General features: G+C 36.7%; 1 protein-coding gene across 5 annotated transcripts in view; it reads right to left on the bottom strand.

Annotated features, from left to right (window-relative positions):
* Positions 1–20,477, bottom strand: part of LOC6574223 (5'-AMP-activated protein kinase subunit gamma-1) — a 74,270-nt gene that overhangs the window by 11,725 nt on the left and 42,068 nt on the right. For 3 of the 5 annotated variants that reach the window (XM_032730179.2, XM_044008409.1, XM_015167328.3), the window contains exon 7: positions 17,602–17,638. In XM_032730179.2, the coding sequence (XP_032586070.2) occupies positions 17,602–17,638 (37 nt within the window). Of the gene's footprint in view, positions 1–119; positions 757–1,317; positions 2,008–17,601; positions 17,639–17,853; positions 18,039–20,477 lie in introns of those variants that run through there. The other 2 variants (XM_015167327.3, XM_002000245.4) reach the window with 2 other exon arrangements.

Genomic DNA, 20,477 nt, shown 5'->3' with positions numbered 1-20,477 from the left:
AAGAGAGTTCAGAATGAGTTATGGGCATTGGCGGAAAGAGCGCTATAAAAGAGAGCGTGAGTTAGGAACTAACTCTAAGCTAGACAGCAAGTACCCAGATTTAAGAGAACCAATGTTACCTTCGTTGACAATGCGCTCGTAGATCTTGTAGGTCTCGCCGCAATCCTCCAAAATGCGATTAGCTCTCGAGAGCGTGTTCACATCGAGACTCTTTGAGCGTGTGCGGAAGTTCTCCTGCGGATCGTTGAGCGGGGAGGTGCAAACGCTTTGAGCATCATGGTTCTTCTTCGGCCACACGTGCATCTTCTTGCCCAGCGACTTGAGCATCTCCTGTATGGAGTGATGATTGTGATGATGATGATGATGATGCTGACCATGGTACTTGTGCTTGTGGTGCTCCTCCTTGTGGCTAGGCTCCTGTTCGTCAATGCTGAGACTTTTGGCAAAAGACGAATTGTCGAAGCGTTGCCGCCCCACAGACACATTCAGCGTGCCGCTGTCCATACTGTAGACGGACTGACGCGATCCGCCCGTACTGTAGTCATCCATCGAGTGGGCTGCTGCGTTCACCCTGTGAAATATCGATATGGCAGTGGGTCGCTCCGAGCTGCGCTGCGGTCCGCTGGCGCCCGTGTGCGTAAAATACTGATGATCCGCGCCGCTCTCGTAAATATCATCGAGATCATGTGGAAAGTAACCGCCCGGCGGCTGAGCAGCCGGTGGCGAGCCAAAGTCAGGTGCGCCGCGGCGCATGCTCTGCAAATAATATGTGTGTTTAGCTGACGCGCATTGCGAAACCTTCAATTGCAAGGGAACCCTGCCTCAGGGACTGCAGCACTTATTTCATTAGTCCTCAAACAGCTGTGCATCCATCTCACTACTATCGAATATCATACAACTAATCGTCGATTACCGATGAAGTCGGCTGAAATCTAATAATCGATAGATACCAAGGAATGAGTTTAAAATTAAATTGAATCTGAACTAAATATTTAAATTTAATTTGGAATTTATATATTATAAATAAATAAATAAATCAATTGAAATACCATTCTCAATTAAATTCTGTCGATATGAAACAAGTTTATCTCTCCTCAACATAAATAAAATCCAACTACTCAACTGCAGCTGCAGTTGGAACTGTCATCACCCCACGATGAATCGTGAGTCGTGAGATGGACTTGATAGATTGTGAACAAGCAGCGTGATTTGATGACAAATGACTGAAACGCTGATCTTAACATCGTTTAATTTCGAGTGCTACGGTCCGAAACCGGGTCAACTGCAATGCTGGCCAATTGATTGATCTTTGCTTACGCCATAAATAGCCGGACTGTGAGATCTTTCGAACATGCAGCGCTTCGAGGAGGGTGTGCGCTTCAAGCTGCCGCTGATGCCCGATCCGCCGTAGCAGCTGTCGTAGGAGCTGCGGTGTCCGCTCTGGCCGCCGCCATTGGCCTGATGCAGCGGCGAGTTGTTGTAGTTGCTGTGCTGATGATGATGGTTGGCCAGCGACTTGTGAGCATCGGGCACGGCCTGCGGCTGCGAGTGGCGCTCCGTCTGCCACTGGGAATAGGCGCTGCCTGTGACGCCGCCCAGAGCCGAATTGTTGGAGTTATTTGAATTGCTGCTGGAACTATTCGAGGAGGATTCCGTGCAGTAGAGTGTGCGCTCCTGCAGCGAGCTGGATGGCTCATATGAGTCTCTGGACCTGTTCCGATGGGACCAGCTGTCAACGCTGCTGCCCCTGGCACCGACGCCGACGCTGCCCTCGCTAATTTGCTTCTCCACGGCGTGCTGCCGATAGAGATGGGAGAGACCGTGCATTTTGTTGACGTTGCTACACTTTTATGACGCAGTGTAGACAAATGTCGATTGATTGCACCTTATGCGTTTGTCAAAAAGTTTTATATTTCTTTAATATTTGCACTTTCACTCTCTTTCCACCTTCTCTTGCTCTCTCACTCTCTTTATCTTTCTTTTTGTTAAAGTCACATAATCCTTGCACTGTAAATGAAGAGCACGTTAGATGTTGTCATTGTTGCACTTGTCAAAGAGCTTTGTGCTTTTTGCTCTTTGGCTCTCTTTCACGCTTGGAAAAACGTCAAGTTGAACGCACTCAAATTAAGTCAAAGCTGCAGACGACGTTGACGTCGGCGCGATTGAGTATATATATAAATTTTTTTGTTATTTAAAATTTTGTTGATCGTACTATTATTATTTATATAAATGCTGGCACAGGTCGCTGATCGTGCGTGTATTTAATTATTGCTCTATTTGAGCAAGTTGTTAACATAACAACATTAACTTAACAGCAACTGTAACAGAAAGTGCAAACATTTGCATTCACTGTTGTGCGACTTAACAGCGGCCAGCGACTGCGCAGCTTGCACTTGAAAAAGTTCAACCCACACCCAAAGGCCGTCGTGTCAATGCGCGAGTAGCTTTTATTTTGCATTGTTGCGGCTGCTGCAGCAGCTGTTGCGCTCTCGTTCTTCTTCTTTGTGCTGTTACCGCACACAGTTGAAAATGCTCTGCGCCTATTCACACAGCAAGCGGCGCTATATTGCTTGTGACATTTTAGTCACCTGATTGACAGTGTCGCCGTATTAACATGTATGTATGTATGCAGTAAAAGCTCAATCGAGCGAACAACAGCGTTGCTTGAGTTGACGTCAAATAAAGATAGCGCATAAATACAATATTAAAATTATACAAAAGATTAAACTTTTCACAAATATACAAATGATTGATCGAAAAAAGATTTCCATCGGAGCTTTCACTGTATTTAAAATTTCTTTCAGCGTGTTTGATATTTCCTCTACGATGGCACTACGTCGAACTAGTTGTCTGAGCCTCTGTATTGACCTAGGTAGAATTGCTAATTAGTAAAACTCCTCTAAATGGCATAAATTTGTACATTCATATTTGTACGTATATATATGTTCGCACTGTAATATACTCTTTCGTTCTCTCTCTCAAAAATGCCGATAGTTTGAATTTTCAAGCACCTGTACTCGCGCTCTGCTTGAATATCAACAACATGTGTGGCGGAAAACGTACATAGTTCTATTTATATTATCAAAACGAAAATAGGTGTAAGAAAAGAAAAACCAAATAATAACAAAGTGGAAGGGGAATATGATAAACAAGTGACATGATATACATGTTTAGGGTTCGAGCGCGTAATTACGTTTATTGATTACATTTTGGAGACGCAAAAAAAAAGCTGATAAAATGTTTGCGCAATCGAGCGTAAGTTCAATTGAGGTTAAGTTGCAGCCAAGCAGCCAAACAGCTCCGCTCACCCACAACCGCAACCGTAATCAAACTTGTGTGAATTATGCGAGTTATTGAGACGTTAATACCGTACACACACCCACACACTAAATAAAATAGAAAGAACATACACAAACACACGTCCGTTAGTCTAAAAATGCCAGCGCAGACTGAACATGCGAGAAAGAAAAAGAAACATTGAGTGCACGTGCAATACGTAAACAAGTGCCAGCAGAGAGCCCAAGCGAGGGAGAGCGAGTGGAAAGAGCGTATGTTCCGCAGCGTAAAAGACATTGGTTAGCTGCTGAATGATGCTGCCCGCTAACAGCGCGCTGTTAACAGCTAACAGCGGTAGGTGGGTGATGGGTTGCTTGGTTTGCTTTTAGTGTTGTTTACATGTCGAACATGCCGCGGCCATCAGTGTAATGAACAACACTTCTCATTAATAACGACCTTGGGCAAGCATTGTGCAATTAAATAAACCATTTCCACACTTGCAATTTCAAATGCCAATGCATTAACAGAGTGGAATAGAAATGAAGTGGATATGTTAAGTGCGCATTAAGCAGATTTTTGGTTTTCTTTTCCTATTGGAAAGCCTTTGGGAGCTGTTAACCTTTTTGCTGAGAGGTCATAAATAAGGGCCCCATAAAGTAAAAAATAAAATAAAACAGAATCTGCAAAAAATACGCCGCAAAGAACGTGTCCTTTACTCCAGAGAAGGAGAAATGCTACTGAGCGGAACAACGCATGCGCTATTCTGAAAGTGAAAGCATGTAAAACGTAATACATACAGTTTGTATATATTCTTGTATTTACGTAAATACATAAATATGTTATGCGTCTATTAGCTCATAGCCATGCTGAAAACTCGAATTGCGCATTTAGGTCAAGTTGATGGAATATTTAAAGCCTATCAGCAAATGCAAAATTAATAACTGATAAGTCTTATCAGAGCGCCGTCGCCTATCTTAGACAGACCCCCACCAGACAGGAGTCCAGATAAGCCAGACCCCCTCAAATTCTGGTTATATGGCCTACAACTTGTCAGCAAATTGAAAGCAAAACCAAACACAACATTTTATAAGGAACAGTTATAAAATTTGTTTACGCTTTTATTGGCCGTATTAAGAACAAAGCGGCTGTAGCCGACTGCGCAATGCACTGTTTACTCAATCAGAGTTTACTACATATACATATATCTACATAATATTTAGAGTTACAAATGCATAGCTGAAAAAATGGAACGAATCAACGCCAACTTTTTGCACAGTGTACAATAATTCTTTAGAGCAAAAATATTGTTTTCGTTTTATTAATTTTCTGTTTTATTTTTTTTTTTTTTTTTGTCAATTTTTTCGATTGAATATGAAACCGCTTTGCTGTCAGTTTTCTAGCTATTTTGGCCAGCATTTACCTTGAACGTGATTGGGAATCGGATATGCTTATATATGTATGCATATATAGGTATATATATTTATACATTTTATCATTTTTTTTTTTTAAGGTATTATGCCCTGCGTCATGAACTGAACATGCGCCATGTGCATTGGTGCAAAAGTTTCAGAATGTGCCTAGTTAGGCGAATTTTTGAAAGTTCCCTTTCAGAAAACTCCGATTACACAAAAACAAATTTGCTGAATTTTGTTTGGGAATCGTAAGCAATTATAGAGGTTTTTATGAGTTCGATGACTCAGCGCAGAATTCGAGCAATAAATATTTGTTTAAAATTATTGAAATATATTATTGTACTGATAAGCAATATGTACATATATAAATATCAATTTGATATTTTATATATAGAATACAAAATTAAATATAATATTGTATGTACATAGGTATGTATGTGTATCTCTCTGTATACTATGAGAACTTTCTGCAACGCAACGTTGACGTCACAGTCGAGTCAGTGACCTCTGCATTGACCTATTGCACACACTTGACACAGAGTCTATTCTATTTACTGTTGGCCGACATGCAACCCAGCCTTGAGCTCGAACTTTGAACTTAACGCTCGTTGAGTTTTATAAATTATTACAATAAAGTGTCTGGCCGGACCTTGGCGTTCGCGTTTAGGCGACTTGCGACTGGGCAATGCACAAGCCCATAAAGCTGTCATTATAATCGGGAAAGCCAACTGATATCTATGCAACGTTGTCAGTGTTAATGTGCGTCTGATATATATATATATATATATGCCTCCCGTTTCCTCTCAGTCTCTCTCTCACCCTCTCGCAGTCTTCCTCCTGTTGCTCATGTTTCCTAACTGCCTGCAGTTCCGCATGCAATTAGGCAAATGCAACCGGAAACGTCTCTCAACCGAAATTAAACAGCAAAATGAGAAGAACAAAACTTTGCAATTTTCAATTCCTTTTGTTTCACGTTAATTAGTCGTAGGTTCTCAGGGTATGGCAGGCAAAACAAACAAAAGAACCTTCATCAAAAGATTCGTTAAAGTGCATCGAAAAGTCATTGAATGTGTTTTATGTAATTTTTCGTTGTATTTTTTGTGTTTTCTTTTGAATCGTTGCCAATTCGCAGCATGATGGATGATCCCGAGCTGGTTCATGGATAGTGCATTAAACTGTTATACGTAAGCTTCTCGGGCTGACAGTCGGTCTGTCTATAAATGAGTCTTATACTTAAGTATACAAATGTTCTTATACTTAAATTTTATTCACCATGTAAACGAAATGCTTTTACATTTATAATGCAATGCTAGGTTATACCAAAGACTGTTATACGTTGCACCCTCCATGTGTTGTTAATTAATAATACTGTAAATACTATAACTAATTGTCTAATTATAGTATTTTATATAGTATTTATAGGTGCTAAGCAACGGGTATACTATGTTCGATAAGTTGCAGTATAAAATAACTGAGACGGGCCCACTAGGGCTTTGCATTATTCATATTACAGGGGCATACAGTTGATTCACTTATTCACTTATTATACTGTTTACACGTGCATAAATTTGCAAATTTAAATTACTGGTGATTCCATAAACCTAAAAAAAGACACAATTCAAGTCGTCCGATTGATAATTCATTGTGTGATTCATACAAAAAGCACAAAGTGCTTCCCGAATTCGTTAGGCACAAAAAGAGACCTTTGGGACCCTCTCATCGATAATTATACAAACTGACGCTACTTGATCGCAGCAGAGTTCTCTGTTTGTTGTCTGTTATATAACATTTGAATATACGCTATAGAGCCCCATTCCTGTTTGCACTAGCAGTCGAACCGGCAAGATTTGCATTGAAAATGAGCCGGTTACGGCGCTGTGTTACCTACCGGTAAATACTTGATACTCTGGGTAATTAGGTACTCGAAGAAATAAGTAGAGTTAAGTTGAGCTCGCACGGCGGCGCCCCGTTGGGGTTCTCAAATCATTTAATGGGTTCGCTTTTTGTTTGTATCCCTAATGGAAACGACAATTGACTTATTAACAAAACCAACAACAGCCGGAAAAATCGTTAGTTAAATATAAATGAGAGGCGCGACTTTTATTTATACTTAAACAATAAACGAATTCAGTCTCTCTTCCGCTATAGCGTTTGTCAATCCAATTGAACTCTATTGACACAATCAGATAATACCTAGCTATCTATGACATTAAATGATTTTCACGCGCTTGGATTTTTGCGCCCGAAACCCAACGATAATTGTGACAATAGGAATCAATATATCAAAATACAAAAACTTCACAAAATGAATGTGCAACGCAACGTACTTTGATTACAAATAAAACAAAAGCTACGGAAAAGCAGTTTGAATAGAAATTACTCTGCTGTGTGGAAGTGGAACCTATAAATAGATGGTAAGTGTTTTTTAGTAGCTCTAATAAAAGTAGGTATGTTAAGCTGTGGGCTGTTAAGCTGCCATACGTGTGTGTAATAAACTGTTAATGGGAGCTAAAACGAATTATTGTTAAATTGTTTGTTAACATGAATGTTAACGTAAAACTGTTAGAGAGTAGAATGGGTGTATTATTGTTTACAAATGAATAAGATTAAATATATATATTGAATTGCTAAACTAATAGCAATCATAATACAAATCATGTTGAGCCGAGACTTTTGATGAAATGACATATGTTAATTAATAAACGAGAGCTATAGCTGTCAAACTGCAACCGCAGCTAGATGTTAGGCAATAGACATATGTTGACCCTACATAAGCTGTAAATAACATCAGACTTTGCAGCTGTATAAACATTATTAGAATAATTTACTATTAAAACTATATCTCAGCCCTTGCACAATTGGAGCATTAAGCTATTTTTAGCCAACAATTTATGTTAACAGACAACAAAGCCCAATGTGGAGGATAGGCTTGCCCATCCACCTATTCCCTACCGGAACGTGCTAGCCTATCGCTGGCGAATTTTATGTGTATTCTTGTTCCAACTTTTACATATAGTATAGACTATGTTCTAGATTATTTTATGTGCGTGCGTGTGTGTGTGCGTGCATACATATATGTTTTTCATTTCGTTTACGTCAATGGAAATTTATGTAAATGCGTGGCACGTTCCTTGAGACTTTTGCAGTTTGTCAAGAAGGCGATGAAAACACTTCAGTTCGGTTGCTCTTCCTGCGTAGGTGCTAATTGGATTTTATGAGTTGGCATTTGCAACAAATGGGCGTGTCTGACAGTTATTGAACTTGGCCGCAATTTGGCAAAAATAATGATAGCAAGGACAAAGGAACAATTAGCAAATGGCTAAAGATGTGATGTTTACTAAATTCAAGGACAATGTCAGAGCTGACATCAAAAATATTAATCAGCCACGAGCAAGAGCTGACAGAGAAAACTATTTGTCATAGTGAAATGCATCCATTCAAGCAAAAGCTCATTCAAAGTATGTCAAATAATAATGACGATGAGTTTGCATTATGATAATTTCTATAAGAGTGCTTAGGGATCGGCAATTTAAATATTTAATATATTTAGATAAATATTAAACATCTTCTATAACCAAAAGAAATAAAACGTTTAACCTTCTGAATGTCATTTCGTCGTAGCTGTCAGCTTTGTCAGGCATGGGCATCGGATATCGAGCGTTACATAACAGCCAGCTTCAGCATGATAAATAACTTAACACTGATTGCTATATGAAATGATTACAAATATTCGCTGACATTCTTCAGCTTCACAAAACAAAAACAATTTGTGCAGTGGCTGAGATACTACTGCCTCAACCGAGTACAATTGAGAACAGGTTTTGCTGTGACCCATTCCCCATTCCCTGGATTTGTTCCCAGCTGCCTTGCTAAGGTTAATTAATTTGTTTGTTATTGCGATATGTAAAAACTCGTGGACAAAGTGGAATTCATTTGCTTTACCTCGACGTTGACGATAAACAAACAAATAAAGTCAACATTACTGGAACTAAGTATTATTATTATTATTATTATTGCTGTTGTTATCAGGAAACAACAATAGCAACAACGGCAACAACAATAGCAACAACAATTGCAAATATAAGACGCGGCTTTGCATCTAGATATATACGAAGCTCTACAAGCACAAGTATAACAAATGCAAATATAATATATATATATAAAATATGCATTTATACAGATGTATCGCTTAGAATGGGGCCCCCACAAGTGGCTGTGTGGAACGCCACTCGTTGAGGGCAAACAAATGATATATCAAATGTATATATGTATATATATTTGATATATAAGTATTTTCTTGCATTGTATTATATACGTGGATCGTTCATATTTACATTAGAATTGCCAATCGCCGGCTGGGTCAGTCGGTTCACTTGGTTATCGATGTGTCTAGCTAATCCATTCAAAGTCGAGCAAGTTGCCATTGTTGACCAATCCCAATGGGTTTGATGGTGTCGATAGTCGATAGAGAGAGGGAGAGGGAGAAAGAACTAATATTATTTAATTCCCCCACTCGTATACTTCAAGGTTACATCCATATCAAATTGTTCCGTCTGATCGATGTGTGTGTATTTTTATACATAGAGAGCGAGATGATAATATCTGTGAGAATCGTATCATTCGACTGCGTGCCGAAATTTGCAAAATTCTGATTTGGGTTTTGTATTTGTATGTGTGTTTCTTTTTGTGTTTGGTCTATGCACCATTTACTGGACGTTTGACCAAAAGTCACGTTCACACGTTCCCAATGGGCGCGACAGTCGATAGGCTATAAGCCGAAATAAGGTTTACAGGATGTGCTCAAATTTAAATGCTATTTGTAGGTTAAGGCATTTTGCAATTTATTGATTGAAAATAGAAAAATTCGGAGTATTATATGAAAGTTAAAGCAACGTTTTTAAAATGTCTAAAAGTTAGTTTAAGCTGATGTATTTACTTTAGACTTCAATAAAATTCATAAACACATCAGACAATTTATAAATTTTTTAACGATTTTATCAAAAATTTCCCAATTAGAGCAGAAACTGTTGTATGCACAAGAAACTATAAATAAACGTATCGCTTACAATTCACAATGCTATTGCAAATATCTTGAACATTTGTAAGCTTAGTTAAGGTCTGGTTATCAACACTTGATGGGTTGCTCATTATCTGCGATTATTTCTATAGTTCTTTGTCTTATTCGTTTTCTTGTTTTGCTTCTTTCCTTAATCAGCACATGCCACAAATTGAATATCGCTGCAGGCGGTCTTCGTTTCTTGTTTCCCCTAGCCTTTTATTTAGCTCCCTCTTAACGACCTCGACTTAGACCAGCTCTCTTCCTCTCCCTCTCTCTCTCTCTCATTCTCTTTGTCATCCTGTCTTTTAGCCTCACACCCGCTCGCTGGCTGCGTTTGCGTCACCTACAGTGCGACCACGCCCAATTGAAACCCATAAACAATACACACACACACACACACTCAGACACGGACAGTTGTACTGTAGTCGAAACGTCCTTGAGTTGCTTTGGTCTGCGGCAAGTTAATCCTGTGTCACACGACCCGACGACCTCTCGCCAGCCTAGGGAACTTTGCCAATGATAAAGCGCACAATATGCCAACATACGAAAACGACAGCAGCAGTTACAACAACAACAACAACAGAAATCAGGATGACTCTGGGTCTCTAACGATGTGCATCATTATCATCTCAATAAAGTAAATCGGCTATCAGATACTTAATTTTTCAGTCCAGCGAATAATTTTATACTTTGGCAGCGCCACGAGGCAACAATAAAAGTCAGCAATTAAAGAGCCAACAGGCGACACCTCCGGCAGAGTTAGTCTTATCAGTTGTAATTGCTTGGACTAAAGCAAAATTTAAGGTGGCATTATTTTAAAAGACTTTTTTTTTTTAGAGATTTCGATAGTGAATGAATGACAGTGATTAAAATTATATAAAATAAATTCAATATTATATAATTACATATAATACATTTAAACACTGACTCGAAGCCCATATTTAAATATTCAGTAAAAAAAATATTTAAACAAACAACATTTTTCAGCATTAAATTTCAGCTAAAATATAAAACTTTAAGCAGTTGCTAATACAATGTCAATGTGGAAATGCTGTGAATGAACACTCAAGAAATAAAATGTCTAGACGGTAAAAAAGGTGCTAATAGTAATTTTAATATATTAAATTATTATCGACTGGTGATTTTAAAAATTAATATGCATTTATCAAAATATAAAAATAGAAATGGAAATTTTTAAACGCAATGTTTGAATATAAAATTAAAAACCTTGAAGTACAGGGTATTTTATATTTATTCAATATTGTCTATTTTTATAAAATTTGATTTTTCATTAAGATTTTTGCAAAGTGCTTTTCATTTAATATTTTAAATTATTAATGGTCTGAAAATCTCATCAATCGATGCACGATTTTTAAGTTGATGCTCAGCTAATTTTTAGTTAGTTTTTTCACATCGACACCCTGTATTTGTTAAGTATAATTGTAAATTGTATGCCGTCAGCAAAGTGTGCAACTAAACAATAATAATACAAATGCGTTGCAATTAAGGCAGTCAGCGCGGCAACATGATAAACTCGCAATATGAACAAAATTTATGTTGTTCGGTTTATAATTGAACAGAAATTTAATTGCCGTTTTCAGTAAGTTCCTTCACTTGACCCAATTCACAGACGACCCCAACAACAACAAGAACAACAATCGATATAAGTAGCTCGATTGAGGTATTTGATTGACGGCGCACAAATGGAGTGTTGAATCGATTTGCTGATAGATTACAGCAGCTGAGTCGAGCGAGGCTTATCCATAGCTCTGACTGAAAGTGCTAGAAAATTCTCGTAGCCCCAAGTCAAAAGTTTAACGAACTCTGCCCAAAAAAACTCAACTCTCATTTTTCAATATATTTCTTTGTTGATTCAAGAGATATAAAAAAAAAACTTAAGCTGCCATGTGTAACAGGTTTTTTGTTTTCCATATGTATCTTAAACTATTTGTAGCTGTAGCTGTGGCTGTGTGTGTATTTGTGTGTATCTTCTGTTGACTTTGTATCTTGTGCTTTTACGCAGTTCACAAACTTTAACTAAGTTAGCCAAATTAAATCAACTTGTTGCAGCAACGGCTGCTCTGCAACAAACTGTTGCTAATGCAAGTTATAAAATTTATAAATGCTGCACTTTCAAGGGATTGCTCAAGGTCAAATTATATAGTTTGTGCAGCAGTCTGGAAAGCACTCAAAATGCATGAACATTGAAAATTAAGAAAAATATGTATATATTGCAACAAATTATTTCAGTGTCATAAAAGTGTCTAGCACAAAATTTGTTATTTCTTAAATAATTTAATATAAATTAAATTTAAATAAAAGAGATTAACATTTTAAAATTTGTTTTTATATAATTAGAATAAAAAATTTTCTTTTGCTAATTGCGCTGTATAATATAGTAAATATATATGTATAAGCCATATATAGATATGTATGCATATTGTCTAGACAAAATATACACCATACACTTCTAATTAACATAGGACAGTCTAAATTGTCAAAGGTGTCAAATTATAAATACATATAAAAATAAATGCAAATATTTAATAAACTTATTATTGCTATATTATATTATTGTATTATTATTTTTATACATACATATATTATATTATATAAAATTATTGTTTATTTATTTTTTATTATTATTATTTTTTTTTTTATTTTTAGTTCCAATCAGAACCAATTCAAATCAGCTCTATATTTACTCCTCAACTTTCACATTATGCATCACATGACACATATGCCTCATCGTATGCACATTATACTCTGCACTGGCCCTCGCACTTCCGCTGCTCAGATACACACACACACACACACACACACACACTGTTACACAACTACAGCAACAACAGCAACAACACACGTAACTTAAAAGTTCGGCTTGTGCAGATTGTTTTTTGCGTCGTAAATGAAATTTGTATACCTTCAATCGGTGCTTGTAGCTTGTTGTTGTTCTACAGCTCGTTATCATTCTTGTTCTTGTCTTGCTCTTCTTCTTGTTGTTGTTGTTGTGTTAAAAACAAAAAGTAACCCGCTCGATGAAAATGAAAACACGAAACATAACAGCAAGGCAAAATGCCGGCAAAGGCAAAAGAACGAACAAGAAAAGTAACCAAAAACGCGCTGCGCAATTTCTTCGAGTTGCTTTTTGTTGTTGTTCCAGCTTCTTCCTTTGCAGCTTCTGCTTCCTTCTCGCTTTCGCGAGAAAACAAACACGAATTGAAACCCGAAGAAGCCGGTGCTTGGGAAACAGAAATTTTAACACTGTTCGATCTTGAGAGCAAAACCATTAAGAAAGAGAACAAAAATCAGAGTAAATAAAAATCAAATTCAATTCGAGCTAAGCTAACAAAATTGTGTAAATCAATAGATTAAAGAATAGAAAGCTCGTTTATTTCAAATAAAACGTAATTAACAAGAGCGAAAATATTTATTTTTTGTTTTCTATTCTTATTGTTTATAAGTTTCGGAGAGGTTTATGATATTCTACATTAGAAACTGACCTATTCCAAGCGGACTCCAATTGTGACGCAACTTGTTTAGTGTTTATGAAACTGATTTGTAATATTGTGTAAGGCATAGAAAAAATTGTATGTGGTAGATAGATAGACTATATATAGAGTGGGTTATCGCTCGAATACGATGGCAGACAACGGCGTTTGTTTGCAACAATTGATTCTGCTGCAGTTCAGAAGAGTTCTTATCAGTCGGTTCGAGTTTTTTTTTTTTATAGATTTACTCTCCATATGTATAATTATAAATATTCTACTATATTATTGCAATTAAGAACAACAATGTTAATCAAAAAATATTTATATTTTTATCAGACTGAAAAGAGTAGAGCTGACAGAGCTTAAGTGCTGCATGATTTTGAAAATTTTATTGGATTAATAAATTTACAGAAATATTTCATATATTTATGTATATTTTTATTACCATAACACTAAATCAACGAGTTAATATTTGCTTTTATTTAATGATATTCAGTTCCGTTCAGACTGCTAATTGAAAATGATTTCCTCTGTGGTTTCTGAATTCTCTTTATGAGGGGGGTCTATAAATAAATCTCGGGCAGGCGCTATCCAGAGCATTTTAACACATCTCTCTCTATCTCTCTCTCTCTCTCTCTAACGCCCTCTGGCTCGTTTTCTTTCTCTTTTGCACTTGAGGCGAAATCAAAAATAAACAAAATTCAAAGTTTTGTCAAAAATTTCGCTGCGGCTTTTACGTCACGAGATCGCCGCAAATGCGGCGCCTGCTGCCATTAATCAAATCTCTTTGGCTCAATTCTTATTTTTCTGCTTCTGCTTCTGCTTCCTCTTCTTCGTCTGCAAACAAAAACAACATCTAGAAATACAGGTGGAGATCGTAAATGTTAAAATAACAGCGAAACATTTGCCGGCATTTGTTGAAAGGCAAATTCAATTTGCCTCAACTGTTTTTCTTTATAAGAAAATTAAAAAGGAATTTAACTATGTATTTCATTATACATATGAATATATACATATACATATATATACTTTTTAATGCAAATTTTAATCTCAACTTTAACGTTTTTCCAAGCGAAATTGTAAATAACCTTTAAAATTACATTTTATAACTTTTTTACTTTAATTGCTGAAAACCTTTTTTATAGCTTTTATTTTGTAGGAATATAATTGTTGTTTATATATGTTTTTACGTGGGGCTCATAGTCGTTTTCAAATTTTATGAATTTTTCTTCACTTTTATGCACTTTCCACAATATTTTGCTAACAGATTTTTTTTCACTTCACGCAACGTTTTATTTTACTTTAGTTTATTTGGCATTGTTTATTAACAATAAAATGGCAGTTTAAAATGCTCGTTCATGCATATTTATAGCCCGCGAGGCGAAATAAAATATTTTTGTTGATTTTGTTGTACGAAAACCACTTTAGAAAATCAAGTTTGATGAACAAAGTTTTCTTTGTTGGATGGATTTTTGTTTTTCTCTTTTAGATTGTGATTTTAAAATGTTTTTGATTATGATAATGTGCTGCGGCTAGTTATTAATGAATGACGCGTTAAACTATGCAAGCATTTAACATTCTTCAATAATGAATTTTCAGTATTTGTGTTTCTTTCTTCTTTTTTTTTTTGGCAAGAAATCGTTCTCGAATACGTCAATAGTCCACGTGTGATCACTGACACGTCCAACGCGGCCGGCGATTAAAATTAAACTGAAAGTCGCGGCGATGTTGTCGCCATGTGGCCAAGCCAAACCGCTGCCTGCACACACAAACACGCTCACTCTCGCACACAGACACTTATTAGGGTATATAGAGTATGTGCATGTGTATCTGTGTGCCAAACCGGCAAGGCATGTGCTAGCCTGTGTGTGTATGCGTGTTTTATATATGTAACAGTGGAAAAAGGTGAGCACAACAAAAAGTCAAGCGAGTAATGCGCACGTAAGAGCCAAAATAGACGGCATGCGGTCTGTACGTAGCGAGCGAGCTGTTAAATAATGTAGGCGTGGCACGATGTGTATTTATCAAATGTACGACGAAGATTTGATGCTGTTATGTACTTAAACGGCCTTCGCTGTTAACTAACATAGCTATGTAGACGATTGCCTTACTAATATTTTTGCTAAATTTTGTTTTGTACCCTCACACGAGCAATTGACCTTAACTGTTGTTTGACAGCCCGCTGGTATTTACAATTCATTTTCTGTTAGTTCGCTGTTAAAACCACATATGACAGTGTGTGTATACTTCATGTTTTTGGTCAATTGCTAATGTTATTTTGTGTTTTTTACAACACGCAATTTTTGCTATCAATGCACTTTTATTTACATTTGCGCGCTTTTAATTTGATTCTTGTTTGTGTGCGCTGCGTCACGTAGACAACAGCAGCCGACTATAGGTGGTGGGTGAACCAGAAGAAAAACACAACATACGAAAAGCGCCCTTACATTATCTATGCTCTCCCGCGCTCTCGACTATTATAGCGCTCTCTCGCTCTGTAGCTCTCTGGCTGTTCTAGTTTGATATGCTGCCTGTGCGTGCTTGCGGTTGTGTTAGTGTGGAGGCCTAACACACTTTCGCTTATGAATGGCTTACTACAATTGAAAACAGACAACTCACGCCCACATACACATACTGCGTCTGCGACTGACTCGCTGCCTTCAAAATCAATGCCGGTTAATTGTGGGGACTGCGCAGCATTTTTCGCCACAGCTTTTTAAAGTCAACAACATGACGAATTATGTATGTATGTGTGTAAATACATATACATATGTTCAAACACTCTCTCAGACACACTTTTGTATATATGTATGTGTATGTGTACATGCCTGTGCATGCTTTAATGTAATGTATTTGACGCGCCTCTTTCTGTTATTTGGCCGGTCCGCGCCTTCTCTTTCTCTCACGCTTTGCACATGACTTGCGATTACGTCATGGCCAGACACTTGATACACAGCCGGCAACGAATACAACAAAAAAAGCATGCAAAAACAAATGCAAAGCCCAAAAAATAAAATGCAAGACAACAACCACAATAAAGGCGTAGCGGCTTTGCAACTTAGAGAGAGCGGGAGAGACAGAGAGGGGGAATAACGAGCGCCTGCACGCACCAGGTGGTATTTACAAAGTTGTTTTTGTTATTGCACCCTGACATTGACAATGCAAGCCACATACATAAGCATAAGCAGGAGCAGCAGCAACAACTGCAGCCCATGTATACATGCATAATAATGTCTGTATGTGTATGTATAAACCGCAGTCAAGGCTTCACAGGCAAAAAAAAATGCAAAAACTTTCAAGGTCAAAAAAGGGTAAACATACAAAAGCAAAGACCAAACTGCATCAACAGTTAGTTTTAAGTCGCACTCGTTCTCTCCCATAGCTTCAGCCCCTGTTTTAATGCTTCTGAGAGTGAGAGTGCGAGTGCAAGTGTGTGTGTGCATATGCGTTGAGTGGGCTGATCTCTTACATGGTATTTCGCATTGTGCGCGTACAAGAATATACATACGTATGTACATACAGACATATGTATGTCCATCTCCTTCACTCCGCTGTCTGCTGTCTGCTGTGAGTCACAAGACTTTTCGAGTTGTTTTTAATTCACTAATTTGTTTTTTTTTTTTTCTCTCGGTCTTGCAGCTCTTGTCGGTGCTTACGGCTATGACCAGTAGTTGCATAATCCATATTTATACAGTTGTCACATTTTACTGTTCAGATCTATGTATGTTTGTTTGTTTTGTTTTGAACAATGTTAATAAGAGCAAAGCACTTCAAATGCAAATACTTACAAAATGAACTGTTTCTCTTGACTACCTTTACTAATACACTTCTATCTAATGCGCTCCCTTTCAGCTCAAATTTAAACAATATCACAAACAAACAACACACCATTTCCATTTACTTATGTTTGTATTCTTATACATATGTATGTATGTATGTCAGAGTAGGGCGAAACATAAAAGCTGTTTAGCACTGCTGGGCAGCCTATGTTGCCTTCCCCCTCGCACACCTTTGCCCATTGCGCTAATACAACTTCAGGTTTTACACACCGTTTAGTTTTTTTTTTTTTTGCCGTTTGTTTATTGTTTTTACTCACCGCTGTTTACTTCATTTATATACATACATACAATTATATGTGTGTAAATAGATAAGTATTTTTTTATTTTCAAAGCCAAGGTTATTTTGGTTTGCTGCTTAATGAATGATTAGTATGAGCTACGCTTTAATTCGAAACGCAAACAGAATTAATTAATGTAAATGCCAACACTCGCTGTAAAATAAATGTTTATTTAAGACCTGGGCACTTGCTGCATCAAATTAACATAACTAAATAAAGAATTATTTTTGTTTGTTTTGTACTCACTTTGCACAGCCAACTGTTGTTGATGCGCTGCAACGCGCTGTAAATAGAAATTAAGAGAATATTTAGTTTAGCATATTTAAACAATATAGTTGTAACTAAAAATATGTAAAATTTTCTGTGGTTTTCAAAAATTGCGCGCAATTAACAGTGCTGCGCAAGCACTTAGCGTGTACACAAACCAATATGCATTTAACAGAGCGCTGTTACAATTAACCCAACTGTTATGCTGTTAATTAATTTTTATTCTCTTACATTGGCACTCGCTATCATATTACGCAGTCCGTGGGCTTGCAGTGTTTGCACGTCCAGCGATTGGCTGCGACCGCGCTGTGTTTTGGTTGTAGGTGAGGTGGGTGGCGGGCCGGTGGTCGATGTATTTGAATGGGTGTGGCGATACAGCCAACGCTTTACAGCAGACATGTTGTTACAATTTTTATTGTTTACTTAAATATTACACTTAAGCTAAGTATGCACAGCCGGTAAATGTAGTTATAAATGCTTTACATTGTGCGCAACATTGGCTCCACATTTAACAGTAACGTCACTGTTAACACGTGCATACACGTCGCTACTGTACGCTAGATGGCGCTAGCAGCAGAAACAGTTGCTCACTTTTTCTATTTTTTTTTTTTTTTTGTATATTCTCACTTTTGGTTGTTGATCGTATTTTTAAACATTTTACTGCAAATGCAACATTTAAATATATGTTATAATTGGTTGTAGTTATAAATTTGCGAAATTTGCGTATGCAAATTGTTGTTTGAGTTTTTCTCATCAAAATTATATTTGTTATATTATATTTGTATAATTTTTAATTATAAGTGCTTGTTGCGGGCTGTTGTTTCTATCTTTTTTTTGAGGAAGCGACAAGTAAATGCAATAATTGTTGACGATCGCACAGAAAGGTGCACAATAAAAATATATGTAAGTAAAAAAATATTGTATATGTATGTGTATAAAAATTCGGCCTCTGACCATGAAAATGTCATCGTCTTTGTTGGGGAGCGACTGATTTACAGAATTCATTGAATGGAACAACAGCGGCAATCCATGTAAAATACATACACACGCATGCTTGCATGTACACTCATGTTAATAAACACACACACATTTAGATGCACTCTTTGGGTCACAAATTAATCCTTGACCCTCTCGCAAGCTTTTAATTAAAAAAAAAAAAAAAAAAGAGGCAGAGCGATAAAAGAACACAGAGAAGGCGATGAGCAGCAGTAGCGGCAGCGGCTTGTGACGCATTCAAAGTTTATTCATTCAAGAGCCGTGCATGCTTAGGGGGCGTGGCGCATGGACTTGATTGACTTGGTGTGTCGCATAATTGAAAATAGAATGAAAAAAAAGAAGAGGAAGAGAAATAAAATTGATTGAAAGGTAAAAAGCAAACAAACTGACCCAATATTGAGGCGAATTGAAATGCTAGAAGAACAAGTGCGAGAGAGCAGAAGAAGAAAGCGCGCTGCAGACGATTGCAAGGCTAGGAAAGAGATCAAAGGTGAGTCCCAAGTATAATTGCCCAAAAGGGAAGAATATAATTACCCAATATAAAGAGCCGAGAGATAATAAAAGTACTTGAGCCAGCGGGCACTAAAATCAACGAAGTCAAAATAGAAACAGGACAATTGAGGAATTTACAGAGAGAGAATTTAACAACTCTATTCTAGGCAGATGGAGAGAATGTTCCAATTAGAATGTACCAACTGTATTCAAGTTTTCTGAGAGAATGTACCAACTCTACTCCAGGCTGGCTGGAAAAATGTACCAACTCTATATTACATTTATACTATAAGAGTGTAGAATCTTCAGCGATTCTATTATAAATTTTCTGTATTTTAATTCAGCCAAACAATTCCATAAAAAATGAGGCATGTTTCTTAATAAACTCAAGACAAATATTGCAAAATACGGCACAGTGTTTGTATGTATATTGAGCGCAAACACGTTTAATAAATAAAATCCCACAGAAAACTATTTTTAACACAAATTTGAGGTTTTACGTTATTTGTCCATTTGGGAATTGTGCTTATTTATTATTATTATTATTATTATTATTATTCTGTTTTGTTTTATGTCGATTTCGTATTATTGTGTTGTTGTTCTTTTTTATTTTTTCTTTTTTTTTCCATCATCGAGCTGTCTATCTAGTTGAGCAATAAGTATTTTGTATTTGCGTAGCGACAGCCTTTAGTTTATATTATTCTAGTCAATATTTGTGCAAAGTTCTGCTCGGAAAACTAATGAAAAACAAAAAAACTACAATATGAAAATATGTGGAGGGGGGACCAAAAAGAACGAAATAAGCAAAACAAGTGAGAAGCAAACAAATTGCTAAATACATGAAAGCTAATTAGACAACAGCGAAAGCCGTCAGAATGTTGGCAACAAATTTACAACTGGAGACTGAGAGGCCCATTTAACGATCAGATATTGCTAACAATTATGCAATATTATGCAATGAGTAAAGCTCAAGTCCGATAGAAAAAATTGAGACTTAAAGCAAGATGAGTTTACAAAAAAAATATTAAATATACATAATATCTGTAAAGCTTCTCATTAAGCTTAATTTTCCTGACTAAAATAAAAAACAAACAAATGCAAAATAATTTCAACTTAAATTTTGTATATTTAGAGCTTTAAGCTATAGTTCTAACATAAAGCATTAAGCCCCGCACATAAAGCTAGCAATTAATCAACTTAAAGCTCACTTAAGCCAAAGCTTACTTCATCGAGGCTATCCATAAATATTTAAACATAATTCTAATATCAAAATAAATGAAGCAAAAAGCTTTCGCTTTTGTTTTTATTTTTCCTATTATATATACAAACGGCTAAATGCTATCTATTAGTTAATACCATATGAAGAA

This window comes from Drosophila mojavensis, unplaced genomic scaffold (assembly GCF_018153725.1).
Source record: "Drosophila mojavensis isolate 15081-1352.22 unplaced genomic scaffold, ASM1815372v1 contig_277, whole genome shotgun sequence".
Taxonomy (NCBI): domain Eukaryota; kingdom Metazoa; phylum Arthropoda; class Insecta; order Diptera; family Drosophilidae; genus Drosophila; species Drosophila mojavensis.
Note: the sequence above shows the minus strand (reverse complement) of the source record. Positions and strands in the feature narration are given on the sequence as shown.